Genomic DNA, 16,077 nt, shown 5'->3' on the forward strand with positions numbered 1-16,077 from the left:
ACAGCTTCATATGTTTCTACCACATTGTTTCAGAGTTATCACAGTCTCAGAAAATAATTGCAACCAATGGTATCTTCACTCTCGTACTATTAGATGAGACACTATTTGAGATAGGATACCGTGTTAGTATAGTAAACAAGTAGATAGAAGACCTCCCTGTATGTGATACAAATATGAAACTGAAGTTTGCTTGCAAATACATATTAATAGGCTCCTACATAATATGGAATTCATGTATTATTTGTATCTTTAAGAATTTCTTCTTCCCATTACTTGGTTTGTCTTTGGTTTCCAATGGCGTGTGTTTTTCCGGTTTTTCTCCTGTCTCCCTGCCCCAGCAGCATTTGATATTAGTGATCCCTCTCTGTTTTGAAGTGCTTGTTTTCTTGGGGGTACCATGGTATGGCACTGTGCTCATTTTGTCCTTATTGTCATGCCTTTCTGAATGCTTCTGGAGATCTGATTCTGCTGGTTCACACCCTCCACTCCACAGATCAGTTCTGGCCTTTCTTGCTAAGGCTACTTTACTAGAGCTTTACTTAGCTCTTTACTAGAGCTTTTACTTAGCTTTCTTGCTAAGGCTACTTTACTCACTCGAGTTTTTGTGTCTATTCTTCTAAATCCAGACGCCATTTATTTTTCATAAATCCAAAATTTCTATCTCCAACTTTGAGTGCACATATGCAGCCATTTAATTGACATTTCTCAGAACTTTCTGCAGAGCATCTGCAGCTCAGTACGTACAGAACTGCACTCACTGGCTCTTCCACAGCTGTCCTCCGCCTCTGAGAAGGATGAACGCGCCAGTCGGCATTTGGCCAGTTGCTTTAGGGACAGACTGAGACGTGAGTTTTGTCTCATACTCGTGTGAGTGTGTGTGTGTGTCAGTAAGTACCAAAGCCTACTAATTCACCTTGATACCTATGCCTTGAGCCCATGTAGTTCTCTCCACCCTCACAAACCCAGAATTCCAAATTAGCAACAATTTTTGCCTGCCCTACTACAATACTGGCTCTCAGGTTCACCAGGATGCGTTACCAGCCCAGCGTAATTAATTTTCCACATAGCAGCTTGCATTCTAAAACCACGAATTAGATTATTTCCCCCTTTTTTGTGCTTCAAAACAGGAAGGTGTCTTTCCATCAGTGTGAGAATGAGGTACTTACAGTGTTCTCTAAGATCTACCTCTTCAGCCTCATCACTCACCATATCCTCTCCCTTTCTAGGCACCAAACCAAATGGTCTTCAGTTTCTTTATAACCCTTTTCAGTTTCCAGTTGTTGTGTTGAAAATGTGTTTCCCCACTTGGCATACTCCTCGTTCACACTCAGATTAAATGTGTGTCATTCTAGCGTCTGACTACTCCGCCCCCTTTATAGGCACGTAATCCACTTGTCATCATTTACTCAATGAAAAGCAGGGATCACATGTGAACTCCTTCCTGCAGTGCCCCCAGCATTTAGCACATGGCCCAACTCAGGAGGTGCTCCATAGTGTTGAAATAAATATTCTAGCCTTGATGGGATCAGATGTTACCATGTAAAGTTCGAGTTTTGCATATTCCCTAAATTATGGAATATATTTTGCTTACTTTTGTCATCTCAGCTTTTAACACAGTACCTGAGACACACTAGGCAAATCAGTAATTATATGCTGACTTAATACGTAGCTACCTCAAACACAAAATAATATTCAAAACAATTCACTTTTAGATTAAATTGTTGGAAACTTTACCCCATAATGTTTGTGAGCATTACATCAAGAAAGAAAGAAAGAAAGAAAGAAAGAAAGAAAGAAAGAAAGAAAGAAAGAAAAAAAGGAAGGACAAAAAAGAAGGAAAAGAAAGAAAGAAAGAAAGAAAGAAAGAAAGAAAGAAAGAAAGAAAAGGAGTGAAAAAGAAAGAAAGTGAAAAGGGAGGAAGGAAAGAAAAGAAAGGAAAAGGAAAGAAAGAAGAAATGAAAAATGAAGGAAGGAAGAAAAGAAAAAGGAAAACTGAAGCTACAAAACAAAAACCTTGCCAAAAGACTCTATAATATAGTGGACTGTGGCTTATACATTTCTCTGCCTGTAAGTGAATAGCAGAAATCAGCAACCCATTTGTCTTAATCGGCAGTGGAAAAAGGAGAACAGTTTCTATGGCATGAAGGCACTACTGATTAAATATTTGAGTAATTAAAATATGCTGAGACCCATAATAAAAATCTACAGAAGTGTTTGTCATACTTGCTGAGCACAATGGTTTCATGAAATATGCTTTAAATACTACCAAGTTACCTTTGTACACAGTACACACATGTGTACTTTTCTTGCTCACAGATCGCATCCTTGCTCTATAAAGTTCAAATACCTATTAATTTATAGGTATGATCTCGCTATTAAGTTTTTCTCTCACTGGAATGTGCATTTTTATCTTTACTTTTTCTCTAAGCTAAGGAGGTCTGCTTTAGTGTCTTGCGGCCTTGGGTAGTGATGGTGTATCTCAAGGACTCACTTTCGTTGTCTATAAAATGAGATGTTCCACCTATATAGCCAGTCATGAAATTCCATAATCCAGCAAAGTTTTTTTCCCCCCCTGGCGCTATACAGGTGTACACTTAAATACTTATGCATACTTTTGAACACAGGCAAAATTCAAGAGTACCAGGTTAAGATAAACACTGCAGAGATCAGATGATTTAGTTTGGCATCATATGGTCGTATCTGAATTAAGGGGGGGGCAACAGTAATTCCAGAAAAATGTCAGGTCTAGGAAATACACTGCCCACAGATAAAATCTGTCCTGAACCACTCTAAAATAAGTAATGTTTTAATTGGTGGCCAACATTTTTAAACGAGCAGACTACTCACATATATTCATATTTATACATTCTGTTGAAAATACAGAATTCCCAGGCACATTGAGGCATTAATCTGTCCCAGCATCAGTCACCTGTGGGTGAGAGTGGTGAGGACCCTTGAAGTGGGTAAGTATTCTCAAGTTCACTGCTGACATCACTACCCTTCGCTTGGTCTGTTTCACCCAGCTAGCTCCCAGACTAGCCTCTTTGGGGGCTGGATTTTGCAGCCTTTATTTAGAGGAAGTTAATGTTAGTGAATGACCAGGTGGCTGAAAAGCCACATTGAGAGAATAGCCATTAATTCTACCACTCTTGAAAAAAAAAAAAAAGGTTGACTATGTTAGAAAACTGGAATATATGAAATGGTCATGATTATTCAGGAAACTGTGTATCTCAGTGTAATTATATAATTTCTGAAATATATTTTTTCCTTTAATAGCATGTCAAGTAATCACATTATTTAAGAAAAATTTTAGAATCTCCCTATGTAGCGTATGGCATAGTATCTATGCCAGATGATCTCTGTTGGTTTGCAGCCTCCTTGAGAGCTATCTGGGTGTCCTCTGCAGCCAGTCCTGTACATGAAGGGCAGGGCAAGACAGAAGAAAGAGGCACACTTCAATAATAGAGTTGTTTTTTTAAGGAGAAAGAAAGAAAAAAAAAGAAAGAAAGAAAGAAAGAAAGAAAGAAAGAAAGAAAGAAAGAAAGAAAGAAAAAGGAAGGAAGAAAAAGAAAGAGAAAGAAAGAAAAAGTGTTAGACCATTCCATATTGGTAGGTGACAGGGTTAATAAGCAAGAGAACTTACATATGAGGCTTGTCTTGGGTGGCCACAAGATGAGTAAACAGTCCCACTTGCCTGCCAGAATCTTAAAGGATTATACAGAAGGTTCCATCGCAGATACTGTTCAGATGCTCCCAACACCACATCGCTATCTGAAGGCCATGTCCAGGAGCAGGGAAGGCCAGTGGAACACATATTCCAAGGACAAGGAGAAGATGAGGAGGCTCTGATTCCCCAGGGCCAGCTCATGGGTCAACCATTGGTCACGTCCTTTTGATGACTTCCTTCAACAAGCTCTTCAACACTTGGCATTCATGACTTTATATGCATAATGAAACCTTATATTGCATAATTGCTCTTCCTTTGGATGAGGTGAATAAACTTCACTTTATTTGCTAGGAAACAGATGTACATAAATTTCAATTTTTTTCAAAAGTCTATGTTCTAATATAAAACCTGGCATTTTTTTTATAAGTGATTTTAACTATTCTAAGAAAAGTTACCAGGGAGGGAAAAAATGCTGTTTTAGTGTAAAAACAAGAAATATATAGTTCAAGTTTTAGTGCATTTAAAAGGATTGTGATTATAGTGATTATTGAAGCAAGGCATATTCTATTATTTCTCAAAATCCAAAGGCATTTTCTGTTTTCATCACACACACACACACACACACACACGCGCGCGCGCACACGCACAGTCAGAACAGATTAATAGTGTTCTTTGAATAGTGAATCATGGTTTAACATCATAGGGAACGAAATAGTGTTTTTATTAGACATCATTCTGTTCTATAATACCCTAATAATTTATAAGGAAGAAGTAAAGTGCTTTATAAACTCCGGAAATGTCTCTGAGCAATCAAAAAGCTTAAAACATAACTTAGACAAAGTAACTGGACCAGCTTATTATTTCCATTTCACATTAGCCTTCTTTTTTTTTTTTTCACATTAGCCTTCTTATTGTACAGCCCAGAGGTCTGACAGTTGTTTTTGAAGTTTGAATATAGGCAAAATAATGTATGACAACACAGAATTAAACCAGCTATTTTATGATCTTTACTAACGTCTGACTACTGGTTCTAATATTATATTCTAGAATGGGAAAACCTTTTAGTATCTGTCTTCATATATGCATAAACTAAACCATACAGGTGTTCAGTATTTTTATCTAGTCATGGTTACCTGTAAATTCTCTTCCAAGATTTTGTGCAATGTATTTTAGAAACACACGATTACCGCCCCCCCCAAAAGGAAACATTGCATATTGTGATCTCATTCTTCTGAGTTATATATGTATTTGTCCTTTGCATTTATTTATTTTAATTTTTTTGAGAAGAGAGGGAGAGAGAGGGTGCAAATGAGCAAGAAGCAGAGAGAGAGAGAGGGAGGGAGGGAGGGAGAGAGAGAGAGAGAGAGAGAGAGCGAAGCGGGACTCAAACCCATGAACCACGAGATTGTGACCTGAGCTGAAGTCAGATGCTTAACCGACTGAGCCACCCAGGCACCGTGTGCTTGTCCTTTTTACATTGACAGCTAAAACTTGGTTTGTTTTAAGAAGTGGCTTTTTTAAGAGAAACCAATTTTCCATAATCCCTTAAAACCTACTTCTGTTTCCATGAAGTGTAAATGTTCTTACATTGCCTCTTCCGGTAGCAGTCAAGGTGTAATGGCCCAAATGCCTTCAGCAGAGCAAGATGGTAGAAATGTTTAACTATTCTCCTTTCAAGTGGTAGAGTAGAATGAGTGTCAACTTTGGAATCAGACTTGGGTTAAAAATTGCTCTTTCCCCACTTAGATGTGTACGTTTATACAAGCTGCATCACTTTACCACATTTCATCTTTAAAAATGAAAAAGAAAAATGAGAAGACTTAAGACTTACCTTGTAGGGCTGCCATGAAGTTTGAATGAGATAATGAATACAAAATGTGGCAGAACCTGACACACCGTAGGTGCTTAATAATTGCTAGGTTTTCTTCCCATTCCTTTCCCCAGCTGGCTGCCTGGATGACTCCCTTGTGCTCAGGACGTGACACTAGAGCACCTGGGTGTGGATCCTTAGCCTAATGCACACAGCAGGTAGCCCCATTACAAGTGTGTAAGCTATGGATTCCAGATAAGTTGAATGTGAATTAACTTTGCTAAATTGTGTCCTATTAAGTACAATGAGACATTGTGATCTTTTGTCAAAACACAATTTTACTTGTTAGATTTGCTTCAGATGGCTGTGTCCCACTGAAATGACGAGATACACTATCTTCACAAATCTCACATGCCTTTCACACATGACCTCCTCTTTGCCTCTGTTAATTTGCCTGTTGATTCGGCAGGTATCTATTGAACACCAGCTATGTGCCAAGCATGATGCTGGATGCTGGAGAGGGAAGAAGACGATGGCAGGACCCGTCAGTCCTTGCTGTGACGTCTGGTAGTACAGACAGACATTAAACAGATGTCATAGATTCTGTACCCAAGATAAGTGATGACACTTCCGCTCTCCAGGAAGCACAATATTCATGAGAACAGTTGTTTGTAGAACCCACTCCAATATCTGTCCAATATTATTCCATTCCATTTTTAATTGATGTTATCCATTCCCATGATGCATTTAAATGCTTTTCAGTAGGACAGCTGCGTCTCCTCTGATGAAGAAAAGCTTTCGACATGTTATTTAGACCCTTGAAAAAGTTTCTCGAGCATACAAAGAACTCTGAAGCAATTACGCCACTCAGTTGTATAGTATAAAATATAGATGATGAATCGAATGTTTCCATTAAGGAGCCACTTAAAGGTGAAAATATGTTCCAGATCCTTGAATGCGGAACAGTATATCACTGGGTGCCTTTCCCCTGTAATTTTCTTTATGGCTGGAAGTTGACAAGGCGAAGAACCAAATACACCTGTTACGATTTATGCGCTCTTCAGAACGGGTTTCTTCCTCTCCTCTCACCTTCCTTCCTTCTAAAGACTTACTTGTTGGAGTTCTTATGGTTATATATTAGCAGTATAAAAGAATCCTATGATCTTCGCAGCACCCAAATGACTACCCGAGCAGCCATTTTTACACGGGATGAAGTCTTTGCTTCTTGTGCTGAGCGTTGCAAATAGCCTTCTGCTTCTTCCTTTATGGGCCTTGGAAGCAAAATGAGCCATGTGTTTCCATTATGATGGCCTGACTCTGGAAAGAAATGTGCAAACAAGCCTGTATATTTTTACTGAGCTCTCGATTAGTTTAATTTAGAATTGAAATGTGCTTTCTAGCTGAGATGTCATAAAACCGAAGGAGAGCATGTGCAGGGCCACGCGAGTGATTACATCTCATTGTGATCTTTGATGGCATTGTCCAGAAGCATCTTCAGAGAAGACATCTGAGAAAGCGGAAGTACTTAATTGTGATATAATTGAAGTGAAATATTTTGGTGTAATTTGCATTTCGACTTGTCATTTAGAGTGATTAGCTTCAGTAACTTTATGTACTCCAGCTAACCACTGCTTACAAGTCTAAGAAAATTAGCTTTTACATATTAATAATCTATGATAATGCCTTAAGGGCATAAATTAATGAATTCTGGGCCCAGCATGCTCTATCCACCATCTGATTGAGCCTTTTCAAATGTGAACATGAGGAGCTCATCATTTTAACATCAAATAATCAGAGAAAGAGGGAAGGTGCTTAAGTAATACTTCCTGACTTTGGAAAGTTTTCCAATAGACTATGGGTATTTTGAGACATTATTTTAAAAATCCAGGTGAGTGATAAGAGTTCTTTTAGAAGAAAGATAAATGGCAGGATTATAAAAAATAATAGGTAGAAATTAGGTAAATACAGGGTGAGAAACAATCCTCAGGACAGTCTAGGACCAAGTTGCTGTGCAGGGGAAGGTAGGAGAGGGCAGCAGACCTAGAATTTATACCATTTCAGACAGAGATCAGACTCTCCAGTGCTGATGAAACTTCTCACCTCACCATATTCCAGCTAGTCAAAATTAAATGTATAAAAATGATAATATAATGTCGCCCTGATAGAAACATACAATATAGATGTTTGGGTCAGTTGTGAAAGAAAATCGTCTCATTAACTGAACATTAAATTGTTTTAAAAGACAGTAATACATAGTTAAGATTATAATTGTTTTCCTCATAAAGAATCATGAAATTTTTAGGCCACAATATGTGGCAGTTTTCAGTAACTAAGCTTTAGTTAAAAACAAATGGTGAGGGGTGCCTGGGTGACGTGGTTGAGCATCTGATTCTTGATTTCGGCTGAGCTCATGATCTCAGGGTTTGTGAGATCAAGCCCCATGATGGGCTCCACACTGACGGTGGAACACCTACTTGGGATTCTATCTCCTTCTGTCTCTCAAAATAAGTAAACATTTAAGAAAATGGTGAGTGATTACACAGTTGAAAGAGGAGGAAAGATGCATATAGACACCAACAGTATGTTGCCTAGACTCCCAGCCAGGGATCGGGGAACTTAACTGCCAGAGTGAACTCAGCAACAGGCAAGTTGATTTTGGGGGCTTTTAGCCAATCATTCCACACCCTCTTAGTCTTTCTTCTCTCCTTATTTCCTTTATGAGAAACCATGATTTTGTTCATTCAGCAAACACTAACAGAGAGCTTTCCCTTTTCCAGTTCTAGAGTCTGAGGCTGAATCAGTGAAAAGGCAGTCAAATTCCCTCCTCTTGCAGAACTCCTACTGTCCCGGAGAAAAGAGATAAATAAGCAATCAAATGAGTAAGGTGATTTCAAAATGTGATAACAGCTATGTACACAATAAAACAAGGTCATGCAGTAGAGCATGACTAGAGCTCTGGGAACCTCATTTTCTAGAGGAGTCAGGGAGAGGCTCTGGGAGGAATTGACATGTTCACTGAGACAGGAACAGCGAGAAGTCAAGGGTTGGCCAGTTAGTGCCAAGGCCCTAAAGTGGATGAGAAGGTGTGTTTAAGTAACACAAAAAGGGAGAGTATGGCTTAGTCTTGTGTGGGAGGGAGCAATGGTCCATGAGTTTAGTAAAGACAAAATCATAAGGGCGTTTTATTTTTTTATTTTTTATTTTTTGAAGGAAAGACTGCCCTTTATTAGTAAAATTTCTAAAATCTGAAAGGTTGTAGTTTTATTAACCTTGTTTTAAAAAACTACTAAAGTCCATTACAGTAGAACAGCACATACCACAATTGAGCTAAAATGGCTACATACAAATAATTTTAGATAATCTAATTTTTTTGCCATTTTTAATTTATTTTTTAATTATTTTTTTAAATATGAAATTTATTGTCAAATTGGTTTCCATACAACACCCAGTGCTCATCCCAAAAGATGCCCTCCTCAATACCCATCACCCACCCCCCATCAACACTCAGTTTGTTCTCAGTTTTTAAGACTCTCTTATGTTTTGGCTCCCTCCCTCTCCAACCTTTTTTTCTTTTTTCCTTCTCCTCCCCCATGGTCTTCTGTTAAGTTTCTCAGAATCCACATAAGAGTGAAACCATATGGTATCTGTCTGTCTCTGTATGACTTATTTCACTTAGCATAACACTCTCCAGTTCCATCCACGTTGCTACAAAAGGCCATATTTCATTCTTTCTCATTGTCACATAGTATTCCATTGTGTATATAAGCCATAATTTCTTTATCCATTCATCAGTTGATGGACATTTAGGCTCTTTCCATAGTTTGGCTATTGTTGAAAGTGCTGCTATAAACATTGGGGTACAAGTGCCCCTATGCATCAGTACTCCTGTATCCCTTGGGTAAATTCCTAGCAGTGCTACTGCTGGGTCATAGGGTAGGTCTATTTTTAATTTTTTTGAGGAACCTGCACACTGTTTTCCAGAGCGGCTGCACCAGTTTGCATTCCCACCAACAGTGCAAGAGGGTTCCCGTTTCTCCACATCCTCTCCAGCATCTATAGTCTCCTGATTTGTTCATTTTAGCCACTCTGACTGGCGTGAGGTGGTATCTCAGTGTGGTTTTGATTTGTATTTTCCTGACGTTGAGCATCTTTTCATGTGCCTTTTGGCCATCTGGATGTCTTCTTTAGAGAAGTGTCTATTCATGTTTTCTTCCCATTTCTTCACTGGATTATTTGTTTTTTGGTGTGGAGTTTGGTGAGCTCTTTATAGATTTTGGGTACTAGCCCTTTGTCCAATATGTCATTTGCAAATACTTTTTCCAATTCCGTTTGTTGCCTTTTAGTTTTGTTGATTGTTTCCTTTGCTGTGCAGAAGCTTTTTCTCTTCATGAAGTCCCAATAGTTCATTTTTGCTTTTAACTCCCTTGCATTTGGGGATGTGTCAAGTAAGAAATGGCTGCAGCTGAGGTCAGAAAGGTCTTTTCCTGCTTTCTCCTCTAGGGTTTGGATGGTTTCCTGTCTCACATTCAGGTCCTTTATTCATTTTGAGTTTATTTTTGTGAATAGTGTGAGAAAGTGGTCTAGTTTCAACCTTCTGCATGTTGCTGTCCAGTTCTCCCAGCACCAATTGTTAAAGGGACTGTCTTTTTTCCATTGGATATTCTTTCCTGCTTTGTCAAAGATTGGTTGGCCATACGTTTGTGGGTCTAGTTCTGGGGTTTCTATTCTATTCCACTGGTCTATGTGTCTGTTTTTGTGCCAATACCATGCTGTCTTGATTATTACAGCTTTGTAGTAGAGGCTAAAGTCTGGGATTGTGATGCCTCCTGCTTTGGTCTTCTTCTTCAAAATTACTTTGGCTATTTGGGGCCTTTTGTGGTTCCATATGAATTTTAGGATTGCTTGTTGTAGCTTCGAGAAGAATGCTGGTGCAGGGGCGCCTGGGTGGCGCAGTCGGTTAAGCGTCCGACTTCAGCCAGGTCACGATCTCGCGGTCCGTGAGTTCGAGCCCCGCGTCAGGCTCTGGGCTGATGGCTCGGAGCCTGGAGCCTGTTTCCGATTCTGTGTCTCCCTCTCTCTCTGCCCCTCCCCCGTTCATGCTCTGTCTCTCTCTGTCCCAAAAATAAATAAAAAACGTTGAAAAAAAAAAAAAAAAAAAAGAATGCTGGTGCAATTTTGATTGGGATTGCATTGAATGTGTAGATAGCTTTGGTTAGTATTGACATTTTAACAATATTTATTTTTCCAATCCATGAGCATGGAATGTCTTTCCATTTCTTTATATCTTCTTCAATTTCCTTCATAAGCTTTCTATAGTTTTCAGCATATAGCTCTTTTACATCTTTGGTTAGGTTTATTCCTAGGTATTTTATGCTTCTTGGTGCAATTGTGAATGGGATCAGTTTCTTTATTTGTCCTTCTGTTGCTTCATTATTAGTTTATAAGAATGCAACTGATTTCTGTACATTGATTTGTATCCTGCGACTTTGCTGAATTCATGTATCAGTTCTAGCAGACTTTTGGTGGAGTCTATCGGGTTTTCCATGTATAATATGTCATCTGCAAAAAGTGAAAGCTTGACTTCCTCTTTGCCAATTTTGATGCCTTCGATTTCCTTTTGTTGTCTGATTGCTGATGCTAGCACTTCCAACACTGTGTTAAACAACAGCGGTGAGAGTGGACATCCCTGTCGTGTTCCTGATCTCAAGGAGAAAGCTCTCAGTTTTTCCCCATTGAGGATGATATTAGCTGTGGGCTTTTCATAAATGGCTTTTATGATCTTTAAGTATGTTCCTTCTATCCTTTCTTTTTATTAAGAAAGGATACTGAATTTTGTCAAATGCTTTTTCTGTATCGATTGACAGGATTATATGGTTCTTTTCTTTTATTAATGTGATGTATCACATTGATTGATTTGAAAATGTTGAACCAGCCCTGCAGCCCAGGAATGAATCCCACTTGATCATGGTGAATTATTCTTTTTATATGCTGTTGAATTTGATTTGCTAGTATCTTATTGAGAATTTTTGCATCCATATTCATCAGGGATATTGGCCTGTAGTTCTCTTTTTTTTACTGGGTCTCTGTCTGGTTTAGGAATCAAAGTAATGCTGGCTTCATAGAATGAGTCTGGAAGTTTTCCTTCCCTTTCTATTTTTTGAAACAGCTATTTTTTGGAACAGCTTGAGAAGGATAGGTATTATCTCTGCTTTAAATGTCTGGTAGAACTCCCCTGGGAAGCCATCTGGTCCTGGACTCTTATTTGTTGGGAGATTTTTGATAACTGATTCAATTTCTTCACTGGTTATAGGTATGTTCAAGTTTTCTATTTCTTCCTGTTTGAGTTTTGGAAGTGTGTGGGTGCTTAGGAATTTGTCCATTTCTTCCAGGTTGTCCAGTTTGTTGGCATATAATTTTTCATAGTATTCCTCATAAGAGCATTTTAGGCCATGTGGATATTAGTTTAAATATGAGGAAAATCCAGTGGAACATTAAGTAGGGATGAGGCCATCTTATCACACTCTGCTGAGTGGAGAATGATGGGGAAGGAAGAAAACTAGGAACAGGAAGTACAGTTTGGAGACTTAACCAGTAGACTGGGCAGGACAATGGCAGCATAGTGGAGATACAGAGGAGTTGGAAGATTTTGATATATTTTAGATATTTTGGAGGTAAAACCATCGAGATTTTCTCATGATTTCAATGTGGGAATAGAAGGAAGTTACAGATCAAGAATATTTTCATAGATGGCCATGCTTTTTATTGGGAAGGGGGAAAGCAGAAACAAGGTTCTGAAAGAAAAATGAAGGGTCCTGTTTTGGTCCATCTGGGTCTTAGGTGCTGAAAAAACAACAAATGGAAACATTAAGTATTGATGTTTGAGTCTAAACTCATAGGAAATAATAAAACCTGAAGGTCTTAATCAGGGAACTACTGGCACACGGATGATATTTAAAGTCATAGAAATAGATGACATTATCTGAAGAAAGAGTGTAGAAGAAGATGAGAAGATTGGTGAGACAGGGAGATGCAAGGGGGAAAATTGAGAACAGCATTCCAATAAGTGGAGACCCAGGAAAGCGTGTGTTGGGGAAGCAAGAGAAGAACTCGTTCCAAGGAGGAAAGTTTTGAACTCCTCATTGTCTTTCATTTTGGTTACCATCTGCATGTTGTGCCTGAAGAAAATCATGAATTTCTAAATTGTTGCCACTTCTAATTTATATTTTCATATCTTGTCTTCTGTCCGTGGTCACTTAATCCTTCATTTTGTTTTGTCATTCATCCCATAAGGTTTTATAGGTACTGTGTTGTATGTGTTGAGTTGGATACAGTTGTGGGTAAAATAAGAAGGGTTCCCTCTCATCATGAAGTTTATAATATATGTTATGTGTTTTTAGTTTCCTCTCCTACCCTCTGCAATTGTTTGTATTTTTTTAAATGTTTTTATTTATTTTTTTAGTGGGAGGGGCAGAGAGAGAGACAGAGAGAATCCAGAGCAGGCCCCAGGCTCCGAGCTGTCAGCACAGACCCCAGTGTGGGGACTTGAACCCAGAAACTTGGAGATCATGACCTGAGCCACAGTCGGATGCTTAACTGAGTCACCCAGGTGCCCCTCTCCGCAATTATTTGTAACTCGTGCCACTTTCACACAGCTTTATTGAATGAATCTCACTGCTGCAACCCTGTCTCTTGGATCAGTGCAGGTAGGAAACTGTACCCTATACAATGTTATCTTTTGATCTTTGAACTCTAGAATGAATTACCCTCCACACACCTGCACATCTCATTCAAGGCAAATTTTATATGTGCCCTTGACCCTATACATTCTATTTGGGGCCTTCCCTATTTGGTACCCCTTTTCTCTTCTGTATGTATTTCCCTTTCTGCTGACTCCATTCCCTCAAAGAAACATGCTCAGATTTCTCCAATCCTCTTTGTCTTTGTCTGTCTCATTTGATTGATAGATAGATAGATAGATATAGAAGAGAGAGAGAGAGAGAAAGAAAGGAAAGAAGGAAGGAAGGAAGGAAGGAAGGAAGGAAGGAAGGAAGGAAGGAAATGAGCATCAGCCTGCACTCTTCCTACCCCTGAGGCAGAGGTCACGGAAAATCCAGCACAGCACCTGGATTTATGTCCCACAACTTGCAAAACACTGAGCTAAAACCATGTCATTTGATTTACATGCAATGGGAAGCTATGAATCATCAAATTATATTATCATGTGACTTGGCTTGGCATCTGGAGTGTGGCATCTGGAATGGGATGGGGTAACTACCTGATGAGAAGACTGATCTGGTTAATTGACACCATCAGGTAAAAGATGAATGGATTAATATGATGTGTTTATATTAGGAATTTATCCACATAATACACAATCCTAGTGATCTCATCAGTGAAGCAGAATATATAATAAGTGCTTAAAATTATAACTGGATTATTTCAAAGTCTTATCCTGATTACTGTTTGTATCCCCAAGTATATCAGCATACTGTCATCACATCTTGTTGATGACTAAGCATTACTTCTTTTGTGTTATATTCAGCCATGTTATACAAGAACATTAAAATTCAGTTTCACTTTTGTGTATACATGTCTGAACACATGGGTACTCAGCTTATTTTACTCTCATTAATTTGTGTATGCATTTATATAGTATAAGAAAAAGATCCATTGTTTGAATAATTATCTGTATGGTAAGCAACAATAGATATCATAAGACACCACCAAATAAATTTCGATTTGAGTGTTTGCAAAGCTAGAGTATAGTAATAAATACAGAAATAGTTATATTCTAGAATTTGAATCTGTTGGACCAAATAAAATACTATGTGGGGTATCACATCGAGATAATAACGTTGAACATTTGACTGACAATCTATCCACATACATAGGAAACCCAATAATCTTCACCTGCCAAGCAAATAATCTAAATGAAATAGACCAAAAAGAAAAATTCAAATGAATCCTACTAAAACTGGACCTTTGCAAAGGGAAAGTAAAATGTGAGTGACAAAATAAGTTTATGAGAAGCAGAATGACAGATGGCGGTGAAAAAGAGTAGATATTTATGATGATGCAAATGAATGAAAGCAGATACAAGATGATTAAATATCAGAAAATATTGAGTTTGTTGAGTCACAGGTAGAATAAATTAAGCTAAATCATATAGCAAGCACCAGAGTAGTGGAAAGTCATAATGCTTACACTGACAACAATATAATAAAAAAAAAAAAACAGTTGGGGAACTTTGTACAGAGTATATTCATTGTTTTGACCTTTTTTTTTTAAAGTAGTAGTTTAATACTATTCTTATATAAAAGTTTATATAGGCAGTAGCTCAATATTTGAAATAGATGAAATAAGATGTGCTGTAGGGTTTTACGGGGGGAGTGGCATACTGTACTACCCTTTTCTGTCTCATCAAAGCTTTCCCTGCAGGGCCGCCTGGGTGACTCAGTTGGTTGAGCATCTGACTCTTGATTTTGGCTCAGGTCATGATCTTACAGTTTGTGGGTTCTAGCCCCTCATTGGGCTCTGTACTGACCGTATGGAGCCTGCTTGGGATTCTCTTTACCTCTCTCTCTGCCCCTCCCCTGCTCAACACTCTGTTTCTCTCTCTCAAAATAAATAAAGAAATTTAGAAAAAAAAAGTTTCTGCAAAGCTATTCAAGTCCTCCTAGAGAACTTGTGGGGTTCCTAGAAAAACAGTTTGGAAACCCAAACTTGACAATGGTATGGTTCTAAAATGCCGTAACAGAAAGGATTATGTAAATGTTTATTACATACATGAGTATGTTAAAGTACAGGATTTGTTTATTATGTTTTCTTGAACAAGAATTAACATGTTGGTAGTTTCAACACCAAACTGAAAGCCAGTATCTTAGATTTGAGTTCTGATGCTCTTCAACTTTTTTTTCAATAGGGTAAAATAAAAATTATTTAAGCCAGATTATTTACTGTGGAAAGATTGAGAGTGGTCCCTCAATTTGCATAAAAGTCAAGAGAACAGGACAATATGAAAACTTTACAAAGGAGCCAAGCGACTCCCGCCTGGTTGTATGCTAAATATATAGATAGCACTTATGTAAATACATCCAAAGCCTTGGTGGAACATTCACAAGGTTAACATCTGATCCAGCAACTTGATTTATCAGATCAAGTCTCTTAAGTTATATAAATGAATTGAGTTGCAACTCCGGATACCCAAATGTTACATTACCTTGTGTCTTATATATTGCGAGAAAATTGCAGCCAGTCACACTGTCAGACCAAGCCTTCTAGATTAGTCAGTCTACTCAGGTGATCAAATGGTATTTCATGGGTGAGCATAGAATTAGAATTGGATGTTCTTCCTTGGTGGAATTTCTTTATATAACTCACCACTTATTGGTCGTCTCCCATATGTAATAGTACTTTTACATACATTATGTTATTTAATTTTTGGCATATTATATATTTATAGTTGAGGCAAGTAAGATTAAATAACTTAGTCAAGGTCACCTGGCTAACAAGAGTACTAGGATTTGAACTGATTTGCAACGTTTGCAGCCTTTCCTGTATATTTTATTTTTTTCTTCCAACTTGAAGTTCTAGTTAGGTA

The 16,077-nt window shown here is 38.2% G+C and overlaps 1 protein-coding gene across 1 annotated transcript in view; it reads left to right on the forward strand.

Annotated features, from left to right (window-relative positions):
* Positions 1-1,029: 1,029 nt before the first annotated feature.
* The window catches only part of GRIA4 (glutamate ionotropic receptor AMPA type subunit 4), a 263,655-nt gene continuing 248,607 nt past the window's right edge, over positions 1,030-16,077 (forward strand). The window contains exon 1 of the mRNA XM_042905825.1: positions 1,030-1,047. Within this exon, the coding sequence (XP_042761759.1) occupies positions 1,030-1,047 (18 nt within the window). The remainder of the gene's footprint in view (positions 1,048-16,077) is intronic.

Source organism: Panthera leo, chromosome D1, assembly GCF_018350215.1.
Source record: "Panthera leo isolate Ple1 chromosome D1, P.leo_Ple1_pat1.1, whole genome shotgun sequence".
Taxonomy (NCBI): domain Eukaryota; kingdom Metazoa; phylum Chordata; class Mammalia; order Carnivora; family Felidae; genus Panthera; species Panthera leo.